The following is a 12,461-nucleotide window of genomic DNA, read 5'->3' on the forward strand; positions in this document are numbered from 1 at the left end:
TGATTTATTCTAATGTTTGTTGGATAAAATGAGTCCCAGCATACCTCTTTGTATTCCTCTGTAATCCTCTCAGGTTTGGAGATATCTCCCTACAAGAAAGAATAAATCAGAAGAACTTTGAGACATTAGAAGCCTACTACAAATCTTTAAGCGACAAGGTGCCACTAGAATGTACGTCCACTTTTTCCACCTTTTTCAGCTAAATAAAACACTAACTGTACCTTTTACCGAAGCAGAAAGATTCACATTATGTTTTCCACCAACAGGTCTACCATGTTTTCAGACACAGGCTGACATAAAGGAATTACTTGAAACCTTGGGCCAGAATGTAGTCACAAAGAAGAGAAAGAATGTGGAGATACTATGGATTGCTGGAAACGTGAGTCATGTTTTTGCCTTCACAAGTCCTTCACATGCTGCATTTTCTTTGAACCACTTAAAACATTTGCTGTTGTGTAACACTGGCATCTTTGATTTCACAACACTAGGTGTATACTCGTGTTTGTTTTTTTAATGATTAAATATTTCATGGGTTATACATGAAGCACCGAGCTGAACAAAAACCTGGACTGTCTGGTCCTAAGGCTGACATGCGGATTGTATCTCACAGTTACAGTTCTTACAGGGTCGAACAACAAAAATACTCTTCAGTCAACACTCAGCACTACGTTGAATGGGGTCATATAACATTTTGAGTAAATATGCCACTGCAGACGAAAGCACAGGCAGTGTTAATGCAGTGTCCATCTCTGCATGCACCATGGGGCTGTGTGCACAAACACCCACAATCTATTGTCTGCTTTAAAGACTGCTTAACATGCTCAGTACATTTGCTCCTCACACACAAGGGACAAGGTGTCTTAAGAGCCTTTATATCCATTTATACAGACTCAAACCAGCACAGCAGACATGCACACGGACATTTCTATCAGCTTAAAAAATCAAATTAGGGCACAAAACAGAAACCAAAAATACCAAAGACAGGAGATGATGTGTAAACTTTTCATTATCTTAGATTAGTCTGTGCAGGCATTCAGTAGTTGTGGAGACTGTAGTTGCCCAGACAGTATTGCTCTCTATGTTATGTGATAACGGATAATTTAATGTGAGTGTGAGGGGTCTATGTAAACCAAAGGTTATCAAAGGATAAAAAAAAAAGATGCCATTTTTGTCTTTCCCCAGATTTGCCGGAGGTTAAATGGCATCAGGTTTACCAGCTGTAAAAGTGCCAAAGACCGAACATCCATGTCTGTCACGTTGGAGCAGTGTGCCCTCCTGCGTGATGAACACCAGCTCAGCAAGGACTCTTTTGTTCGTGCTCTGGACTGTATGCGGAGGTAAGACCGTAAAAAATGTTGTCCAACTACTACGGGTGCATGTTATTGCTTCAGCCAATCCTGAGTATATTGTGAATTTGAAGGCTTGCAAAGACTTATGAAGAATTTATATTCATTATTTGACAATAATATTTTTGAAGGCTGCTGCAGATTGGTTAAGAGTAACCAGGATGTTTTTCTCTTGAGAGACACAATGTAGAATTTTTAGTAATGACTTCAGAGGAATTTCTAAAACTACCAGACAGAAGTGATAAAAACATGTTGTACGTTTGGATGACCTGACTTCCTATTTGCAAACGTTTATTAAGTAATTTCTGGTTAAAGTAATAACCTGCACCCTCATCATGCTTCACATTCACATCAAAGACATTTTGTCTGCACCTTCTCCTGTCTGCTTATCACCATCAGATGTGCCAGTATAAGCGCTGTCATGTTCTCCCTCCACCATCACCGCCATCCCTCACACGTTTAAAGGCAGCCATGCGTCTTCCTATCAGTGCTGCAGGGACACTGCTGCCTTTAATGTTTGTGTTTGCCAGCAGGGTAAATATCTAGTTCTACTAAATCTGATAAGGGTTAACTTGAGATGTTTTGTGAGAACACTGGTGAAACGCCTGCAGTAATGACCTGCACAGGCCAGCTGATGGCAGCTGTGTTGATAAGATGACAGCACGCAAGACAAATATGATCAAAGCAGACCAAGAAGCAATCCATATAAAATACAACTTATCTTTGATATTTGAAAATCAAGCTTATTGGATAAATAATAACAAGTTACACAGAATATGATCTGTTCTACCTTTGGAAAGTGGAGCTATACCCAATAATATGCTATTTTTGGACTAAATCACTGATGTGTATTAACACATACTAACAAGGTAGGTACAGGAGGTTTTTCACTTTGGCCATCAAAGAATGTCCTGAACAGTTATTTGACTTAAACTCTGAGGCATTGAATTTGTCACGTAGACCCCTGATCGTTTACATTTAAATGGACAAAGGGTGCCGCTTATCTAAAAAGGAAGTTCTGACTAGTGGAGCTATTTTCAGCACGCTCTGACATAAGTGAAGTCATTAAATGTGAAAATGCCAAAAGGAAACCCATTCTTCCATGTTCTTCAACTACCAGCTGAACTGCTACTGTAACTACCGGTACTCCAGATTTTCCTGAGCCCATGTTAGCTGGATTAGCTACATCAATGCATGCCTTCCTCCGTCTGCCTTTCATGTAATTTCATACAGTGCAGCATGTTGCTCATATTTCTGCTCCATCCATCACCACCTGCTTGTCTGTGGCTGAGGCAGCCATTCTGTACTAATGGCTCCTTGTGTCTAAGTGGGCCTCCTGGCACAGGGAGTCTCAAACAATCAATCTGTGCTAGAAAGCTCACGTAGACAGCATCTGCTCTGTACTAACACCACGGTCTTCTGATCTGTCTGTTTCACTCCGATGGGCGCAGTCGGCTGACCCAGGGAGACATTGGGCAGTGGGAGGACCCTGAGGCTGGCGCCGTGACCGAGAACAAACCAGCGTCACGACACTTTTATCCCATTGCCCTGCTGCTCGTTAGCTCCCACTTACTGGTTGTGTGGCTCATTTTAAGTCTTGTTTTTCTGCTTGCAAAATATCAATAAACTGCTGACAGTGCCATCTCTATTCACTCCTCTTTTCTGTGTTCGCTGATTATTCTTCTACGAGAGGTGATTATGAGTTTCCTTACTCTTTGTGTCAGGGTAATTTGTGAAAGTGGTTTAGGATTGAGCTCGAGCAGTAGGGTGTTAATCCCTGTGCAGTAGGGGAGGACAGGGAAAAAATGTTCTCACTCCAACAATCCTTTTTACTTTCTCCATAAAATGAGCAAGATTTTTCTGGTAAATTATCTGACAACATTAAACCTTAGTAAGATATTAATACACACTACCTTGAGTGTGATGCATGCAGAGAAGTCAGCATATCAAGCCTAATGGATACTCGTTGCATTAATTGTGAGCAACAAGACTGTAGGAATGTGTCAGTTCTGTTTCTCCTTTTTGTCTGAAGAGCAAGCAGCTGCCTTGGTTTCAGGACATCTCTCTGTATGTCTTTCTGTCCCTCTCTCTTTCTTTACTACCTATAACTCTAAACTGCTTGACCATAGCAGCATATAACTGTTAATAATATCATGGTTTCAACTATGAAGGACAAGCAAACAGTCAAATATGAAATATTATTTAATGCTCAAAAGTAATCCAACAAACAGTCACCAAGAAACTCTCAGTGAATCCATGGCAGACATACATTTCAGATGCTGATCAAACAAAAGTGTCAAAAACAGATTGCAACCAATTGCAACCAACCCATTTTGAAACAGAAAGTCTGCAGAGAAAAGGTTTAAGCCCCCTGGCCATTAGCCAAATTCAACAGATACCTGGAGAGACCTGATCCTGAGATTTAGTAGCTGTACTGTACAATAAACATGTTTCTGAGTCAAAAGAAAATCACCAAGTAACACAGGTTCTCTGCCTTCACTGTGAACACCCTCAAAAGGTCTTCTTGACTCAGAACTGAGTGAAGAGGAACCCTGAGAATAACCCACTCTATAAACCAGGATTTTTAACAAAACAAATAAATAACCCCTTACAAACATGCCTCCTCCTGTCTGTGTCAGCTTATCTTCACTCTCCTATATACTATATCGGGTTTGGCTCTACAAACATCAGATGATATCTGATGACCTTTTTCCAGTTTTAACAGTGTCGATGATCCATGCTCGTTGGCTATGAATAGATTACAGCAGCTACTGTCTGATATGAAAGAACCCATTAATTTACTGACTGAGTTCAAAACTGGCACAAAAACTTCAATACTAACAATTAATAATACAACTTAGATATTTTCATTTTACAGTACTTTTTCATACTTATACATACATACAAAGTTCACTCCTCTGTCTGGAAATCTAACCTTCAGGCTCTGGGTCCACTCCACATTAGGCTTTCAAGTAGGAACATGATTGTTCATACACAACTAAAGCATCAGTAGATGTGATTTTATGTCATTTCAAAGCCAGTTATAACATACAAACATAATGAAACCTCTCTGCTGCTCTGAACATGTTACAATTGTAGCATTAACACACTTTGGATAGATTCTGTATGCCTCATACGGGGCATTCATTAATGCAATTAATCATTATAACATGGCAATGTCAAGTCACCCCTGTGCACAATTCAGCTTTTATGACTTATGACTTTGATTCTCATGTAAGTGCGATAGCAAAAAGTTGTAGTTGTAGTTGGTGGCAATTAACGCACGCTTGCTTTGATAGGTAGCAGGGCAGTGGTCATCAGCAAATCAGTGACAATTAGTGTAGGTTGGCACACGTGGGTGTTCGGCGATCTCTGTGGGTGCTCTGACCAGAAGAACTTAAAGACAATGTGCTGCTATGTGTACACAATGATTCTGTTTTTGATGCTGCACTTCAATGTCCCTTTTCTTTTGAATGTGGAAAGACATTTTAGAGCCATGTTCAGGCTGTATGGTCAGTTTGTTTTGATTTGTCATGTTCATGTAATAAACATGTTACGTCTTTCCATCGTAACACTGGTTGGTGCTCTCAGGTCGTAGGCAGTTGGTCCTCAGTTGTGGGTTGGTATTAAAAACTAAGAGTCCAAAAACTATTTGTGATTCAGAGATGATGTTAGGCTTGGGAAAGAGTCAAAAATGTGACCTTAAAAATATATAATATATAAGATAAGGAAGTTAAGTAAAAAGATAAAAACATAGCTCTGTGGGGGAGTCAGGCACATGCTTAAAGTAGCATTCTTGGGCCAGTCTCTGAGATGAAGGAGTCTCTTTGTCTGATCATCTTTCTTCTGAATTATTCTGTTCTGGGCTTGATCTGAGTTTCTGATGTGATCTACATCTTAACTGAACTCAACATAACTCAACCGATGAACAAATGTGAAATGCTGTAAAGAAGCCGATTGTTGGCATTTTCTGTCAAATCTTAATACATACATTCAGATAGTAAAATCAAAGAGCACATCATAGTGTGAAGAGTCTCTTTTCATGCTCCGGAAAGTTTTATGACTGGTCTGGTTGGTCTTATCTCCTGGCCTGCGAGGAGAAAGTGATGTAATGTTGGGCAGTTGTCTTCTTGGTTGGTTCATTCAGTGGTAACCTGATACAAATCAATAAGAGCAAGCTGTCCAGGTTTCCTGTGTGTGGCCGCTAAGTGCTCTCTCAGCAGTTTAGTCTTTAAAGTTTCATTTCAGAGCCCAACAATGCAGATCTTATTGTCAATTAGATGGTGGTCTCTTCCTGAGGAATGTTCCTTTGTAACTCTGTGGAGCATCAGACTCTTCAGTTCTGTAGGTGTTTCCACAACAAGGTTGTCTTGTTGGAAGAAGGTCAAATGCAGCCATAAGTATTCTGGATGAAGACGAAACTATTAATCACTGGAGTTTGCTTTAACCTCTTTGTTTTGTTCTTCTTACTTGTCATTAAACTGCAGGTTAATGGCAGGTTGGTGCTGGGATTCCACCAGCAACCCAAAAACATACAAAGAGCTGCACAGTGACTTGTGCTTAAAATGTAAATGGTTTTGCATAAGCATGTGACTTCAGACATGATAGTAACCTGTTTTATTGTGTTTTCTGCACCAGATACGTGACCATGAAGCAATACTCGAAGAGTATTATTTTCAATCTGATGGGTCCTCATACATGATAATCGATTCAAATGACATTGTACAGGTTGTTAAGTCCAACACAGTCTGCAAATGGTGGTAGTGGTGTGGTGGATGGTATCAATAACCTTTCAGACTTTTCTTGCCTGCAACAAGCTTTTCTTCCATTTTCTTATTGACATGACCACAAGAGGGCATTATCTACATAAAAACCACAACTGTAACATCCAGATAGATAGATAGATAGATAGATAGATAGATAGATAGATAGATAGATAGATAGATAGATAGATAGATAGATAGATCAGACATTAACACAGTGTTTGCGGGGTCATCGTGTTACCGGCTTTATTATAAACTTCACTCATGTTTTGTTTTTGTTCTCCTTTCTTTTCCCTCATTATTCTTCACCTTCTTTATTTGACCATCAGAGAAGGCTGTCGGATTGAAAACGTACAAAAGAATATCAGATGCAGGAAATATGCCTTCAACATGCTGCAGCTGATGGCTTTCCCCAAGTGCTACCGACCACCAGAGGGGACTTACGGCAAGGTTGACTCTTGAGGACAGTACTGTAATACTGCAGTATTATCCAAGTCTTAAATATGAACTCTTACAAACATGTACATGTGCTGTGGATAACGAAGAACTTGCTGGATATTTTTTGCAGTGTGTGTGAGGAGGGTACAGTCATACGCAGACATTAAATCCTCACCTGTGTTTAGTGTACAATAAATGCACATTCCCTCTCATTATTCATCACCAGCCAAACCACAACTGTAATGTGAGTGTGTGTGCGTGTGTGTGTGTGTGTATTCCTCCACTCGGTGCTCTTTCTCCACTCTGCAGGGTGTTTATAGAACCATGACCATGTGTATTAAAGTTGATGCTGTGCTTTTTCTCCTGGTATCCAAGTCCTCTTGTGTTTGTGACCACGCTGAGTGTTTTAAAGCAAATGTTTTATCTCTTCATTCAGCTCAGTGGGACCAAATGATAGAAGATAAACATGGTTCTGTATGCTATAAAACAAATGTATTTATTTTTTTATATTAAAATAATTTTTATATTCTAGTTGATGCTTTTATTTTGAATGCATGTTAAAGATGCTTATTGTATACACTTTACCAATTTAAAATTAAATAGCTGTTGATATCAATTGATCATTTAATTGGGCATTTGTTTTTATTTCTAGTTTTCATTTGTGCAGTGGAGAATATTTGCTGTTTGATCTTTGCACACTGCTTCCCGGGATCTACTGCTCCTGTGCTGCCATTCATCTAAAAAGAAAAAAGTTCCAGACTCGGCATGTCCATAAAACTAATAAATCCGCTGCCAGTATGAAACAATAGCAACAGCGGTGGGTCAAATAATATAGTTTATTCATGCATGTTGTTTAAATCCATATGCAAATAGCACCAAAGCCTTTTTGTGGTGGACCGTAACAGTCGCTCCAAGAGAGAGGTGTGGATGCCCAAATGGCTGTTAGACTGGGTTATGGCTTGTGAAGGCATACCTTTATAAATGATGTTCATTCAATTGCATCTTTCGGCAGATTAAAAGTCTCCCAGAGGTGTGTTAAGAAACTGTTTTAGGTAAGTGGTTTTAGTTTGTTGATTGTAGGACAGTGACATCCTGCATCTTTACCTGGCTGTTTCCTACACTGACAACACTGCTGCTCCTCCCAGTCTGTCCTCTCATGTTAAAAATATAATTTGACTTTATGAGGTCCGGCCCTTCAGTAAATAGAATACAGATGATATAACAACTTAACTTCTGGCAAAGTTTTTGTGATGTATTTGGACACCATTTGTGCAAGAATCTGTGCATCCATGTCTCTTTACATACACCCTGATACAAACTGTAAAAGAGACAGCAAGGCACAGACTTCATTTGTACAGTTAAAAACAAGATAGAGTGTTATCATGCAACACATTCAAGCTGTCGTGGTAGATATATACAGTAGTCTATAGTATAAAATAATATTTCTGCGTGGTTTTACATGTGATATTTACAAAATAAAAACCCAAATATATACATAATGCACAAATAGTAGCTTACAGTATTTACGAGGTCGAGGTCATCAGTTCCAAAAGATTTTTTATTCTGTCCAGGAATATTGTAATATTTGTAAGAGGGTATGTTTCACATTGTGGACATCCATCCTACAATTCAAAGGAAAAACATTGTTTTAAACGTTCATAAAAAATGTGTAAAAATACAAAGACAACACAGGACTTACTTCAGGATTCAGTTCGGTAATGAATAGATTGATGAACCCTGCCTTATTGGTGGTAACGTCTTCTTCCCACATGACCATGCTCAACTCCAACATGTAACATCTGAGTGTCATAACTCTGCAGTTATCCTAGAAGAAGATGTGTATTTAATGACAGGTGCACTTGAACTTAAGGCAATGACACTGGCAATATTTCATGTTTCTTATAACAGTAATATCAGAATATCAGCATCAATAGCTGTGTACATTATAGAGCTATTTATACTATGCATATACATATACTACACTATATATACATTACATTATACATATATTTGCAGAACATCTATCTATCTATCATCTATATATCACCAAACATATGGGGGCACAAGTTATAATCTGTACCACTTACTTTGATGTCATCAATTGATAGAGCATATAGCATCACGTCAGATTTCTGACAAAAAAAATAAAAGTAAAAATTAACAAATCAGCATTTTGAATAGTGCTTTATTGACAAAACATATTGAACATAACCAACTGTCTGTTATTCTGATACCTTCTCTCACCTCAATGGTTTGCCTGACCTGGTTCACACATTCCTGTAGATCTTTTATTTGAGCAGAAGTGTGTGTAGCACATGTAGATGTACTCAAGAAGCTTTGAAAGAATGAAGACACAGAGGTTACACTTTATTTGTTTTTGGTTCAAAGAATTATTTAATTGACCTGCTGTTACATTATACATCAGCTGCATGAAAGAAGTTTGATGACACATCAAATGATGAAAGATGTGTTGAATATTTTTAACAGTCTGTTCAATTCAAGAGTATCAGCGAGTATTCTTAGCAGCAGCGAGAGGAAGTTATGATCATTTTTTCATTTTAAATGGAGTCACACTTTTATTGCCTACCTCAGAAGTAAGAAACAAAGCCACACCTGAGTTTTGTGGCTCTCTCGGCACAGGTTACAGGATGACTGGAACAGGACGTCTTTCTATAAATCAATAATAAGTAAATGTTAGCACCCATGGGGAGAGTGGAAGCTAGAGCCTCCATGTCTGAAGCCTTTACAAATTTAGCATCTGAGTTAGCATCTGGCTTGCTTGATTAGTTTTAGTGTGTCCATCAAAGTCTTTCAAACTACACTTCTACATACTGTCCATACATCATCCATATGTGATGTGTTTCCAGGGATGGACTTGGTGTACCACACCACCTCATGTGTGCAGTTATGAATCAGCAGTCAGAGGGATAGATGAATACATCACAGCCATGGATTTAAGAAAATGATTTGACCTGCTGACATGAATCAATGGCTGCCCATGAGTGTGGACAGGGCCATCTTCTCCTCCTCCTTCAAACACATCAGCTGTTCAGTCGAGTGCTACACTGGAGCTGAGCTGCACATGTGTTGGTTGGGTGACCTCCTTGGATATTTGCTATTGTTTATTGCATTGCATTACAGATTTACCTCCGTTGCTTCAATGGATCTACATAAGGATGCTCAGGAAACTTTTTAGGAACCTGTGCAATGACTCTCACCCACTACACGACGTGGAGGTGTTCAGCCAGACTTATACCACCTCGGTGTGTGTGGGCAGCAGGAGCTCTTTTCTGCCAGCAGACCTTACAACGTGCAACAAGCACATCTTTGGGCAAATTTATATCCTCAATGTGCAATTTGATCCTATTTCCTATGGTATGCATGCATGCTGGCTGAATTTTAATATATACATCATGTATATTTTCATAACTTCACTTCAGAATGGAAGATGCATAGCTATACATAGAAACATGCACTGTTACCTAAACCTGCCACTTGTTATTTTATATTTATACTATATTTTTCCTTTATTACTTCATTCTTTTTGATATATATTGTGCATTACTAGTATGTGGGTGGGTGTGATGCTGTATGAATATTTCCTGCAGAGGATCAATACAGTTCTATAATCATTTATCCAAGATAAATGATACTCGGCTGTGTTTCTGCTCTTTACAATATAGATTTTGTTTTGCAGTCAGAATTAACAAGTAAGGATTAAAGGTGGAGGAAGTATCTTACACTGCCCGCACAGTCTCATAGTATAATAGCAGCATGTGCACATTCCTCCTCACTTCTTCAGATGTTTGCCGGCAGTAGTGATTTTTAGACATCAAAAGGGGAGGAGCCTTCTGATCTCCATGCACCAACCGAAAGTGAAACTAAACCACTTCACAGTGAGAGCGTTTTCTGTTTTTATCCAAATAACCATAATGACACCCAGATCGCCCACGGCAGCCTTCTGTGGACCCACGTGGATCATCAAGACACACCTCCGATATTTAAGCGCGGTTCATTTCCAATGCAGTTTAGAGACGCTTTTTATTTTCAGAAGCTTTAACTATAATCTGACACATGTAAAGTAAAATATTCACCACACTCGCCACGCACCAGAAGGCAGCTTACCGCTCGCTGAGTTCTGGGACATGTGAGTTGAAGAAGGACCACCAGGAGTGCCGTCATGAAGTCTCTCATCTGCGCAGCGGCAGGGGTTGCCCTCTTTCCCAGCGGAGCCGCAGGACACGATCACATGTTTGCATGTCCTTTAGGATAATAAGTGTACTTTGTCTCATTGGTCTGTTAATCCAGTATCATTAACACTTCCAGTCGAGCGTGTTTAAGGTGTAGAAATTGCGCAGAGACCGACTCGCACACGCCCTGCGCACGTCATGTTGGAGAGAAAGTTTACTCCTCCTCTGCGTCGTCACTGACAGTCCTGTGGGTATACACCGCGCGGTCCCAGACTCGTGATCGTGGCTCTAACACGCGTGGTCTTACGTCGCACTGTGAGGCAGGTTCAACGTCGTCCGTTGTCAGCGTCTTGCGACTTAAGACAACCTTAGGATGACTGTCTCAGTGTGACAGCTGCTGCGACCTGTCACCCCGCGACCACGTCCTCCTCCTCCTCCTCGCATATTGACGTACGACGTAACCTGTGATCGCCTGCGATTCAGTAAACGGTCATAGTACAATCTGCACGCATGAAACCCAGTTTATTAGATCTACGTCGCATAGTGTCATGCAATGGTCTTATAAGATTGCTAAAAATCAAAAAGTACCAAAGAATGCACCATGATGTGACTCATATGTTTTGTATGTTTGTCACACTTAAATGTTTCAGATCATCAAAATACCTTAAATATAAATATTAGACAAAAATAACACAAGTAAACGCAAAATGCAGTTTTTAAATAAAGGGTGTTTATTATTCAGGGGAAAAAACATAAATGATCTGTAACATCTTCAGTGTTTCTAGCCACACCCAGGCCTGATTACTGCCACATATGTTCTCAATCAAGAACTCACTTAAATAAGAGCTGCCTGACCAAGTGGAGTAGAACAAAAGATGTAATCCAGGAAATCCAGGAACAAATGATCTCATTTGTTCCTGGATTTCCTGGGCCTTTGATCGCAAAGATCTGGGCCTTTGATCGCAGCATGATGTCCAGCTTCTGAGGATCTTTTGGTCTACTCCACTTTGTCAGGCCGCTCCTATTTAAGTGAGTGAGTCGATCAAGTTCTTGATTGAACCTGATTGAGATGCTGTGGCATGACCTTAAAAGGACGGGTTGTGTAATTTGAAAAAGATCTGGGGCCACAGTACAAAAACAAGAGTTTCAAAAAAATTAGTGCATGAGGTTCTTAGTGTTGTTGTGAGGTCTTTTTCCCCCCAAAAAATGTGAAACCATCCATAGACGTCTTCTCCTGTACTGCAACAAAAGGCTTCCCTGCTTCCTGTAATAACATGCAGCTGCCGATTGTGAAATTAGATAGCCTTTGATTTTGTACAGACAGTATATATCACAAAATGAATCACAATCACATGACCAGCCCAGAATACAAGGAGAGAAAAACACAATATCTTATTGATATTTTGGTACCAAAAAACTTCCACACAACAAGGAGTCAGATTCAAAATATCTTTTATTTAGACTACCAAGAACATTTCTGGATATATTTTCTTTTTTGACTGCAGGAACTTTGGCTCATTTTAGGTTGAAAGAACAGTCAAACACTCTGCTCCCAGCTTAGACTTTAAAAACAAAAAGTAAATTAAAAACAAAAAACCCCTGCAGGAATAATGCAAAGAGCAGCAAAACAAAGCAGAAAAGTAAAGAGTTGAGGCTGCTGGCAAGAGATATTTATCCGTTGATCTCAGTCCCCACAAATGGAAATGCTCAGCGGGCTGATTAAA

At 39.6% G+C, this 12,461-nt stretch overlaps 2 protein-coding genes across 7 annotated transcripts in view; one reads left to right on the forward strand and one right to left on the reverse strand.

The window, feature by feature from the left end:
• inpp4b (inositol polyphosphate-4-phosphatase type II B) overlaps positions 1-7,078 on the forward strand; it is a 76,617-nt gene extending 69,539 nt beyond the window's left edge. The window contains exons 16-20 of one of the 3 annotated variants that reach the window (XR_003671446.1): positions 74-171; positions 267-379; positions 1,183-1,337; positions 1,746-1,880; positions 6,439-6,559. Coding sequence is in view for 2 of the 3 variants with exons in the window: in XM_028417324.1 (XP_028273125.1) it covers positions 74-171; positions 267-379; positions 1,183-1,337; positions 2,798-2,972 (541 nt within the window). In the remaining variant the exon portion in view is untranslated. Of the gene's footprint in view, positions 1-73; positions 172-266; positions 380-1,182; positions 1,338-1,745; positions 1,881-2,797; positions 6,377-6,438 lie in introns of those variants that run through there. The other 2 variants (XM_028417414.1, XM_028417324.1) reach the window with 2 other exon arrangements.
• Positions 7,079-7,268: 190 nt separating this feature from the next.
• On the reverse strand, positions 7,269-11,158 carry il15 (interleukin 15). 4 transcript variants are annotated; one of them, XM_028417763.1, is made up of 7 exons: positions 10,658-11,158; positions 9,135-9,217; positions 8,792-8,882; positions 8,635-8,679; positions 8,247-8,372; positions 8,066-8,169; positions 7,269-7,284 (listed from the first exon to the last, which is right to left on the reverse strand). In XM_028417763.1, exons 1-6 carry the CDS (start codon positions 10,739-10,741, stop codon positions 8,071-8,073), a joined length of 528 nt encoding a protein of 175 aa, XP_028273564.1. In that variant the 5' UTR covers positions 10,742-11,158; the 3' UTR covers positions 7,269-7,284; positions 8,066-8,070. The 4 variants fall into 4 exon arrangements, with proteins under 4 accessions (XP_028273564.1, XP_028273476.1, XP_028273648.1 ...); XM_028417675.1 differs by lacking the exon at positions 7,269-7,284 and adding an exon at positions 7,370-7,865; XM_028417847.1 differs by lacking the exon at positions 7,269-7,284 and having other exon boundaries at positions 7,370-8,169; positions 10,673-11,158.
• Positions 11,159-12,461: the final 1,303 nt, after the last annotated feature.

Source organism: Parambassis ranga, chromosome 1, assembly GCF_900634625.1.
Source record: "Parambassis ranga chromosome 1, fParRan2.1, whole genome shotgun sequence".
Taxonomy (NCBI): Eukaryota; Metazoa; Chordata; class Actinopteri; family Ambassidae; genus Parambassis; species Parambassis ranga.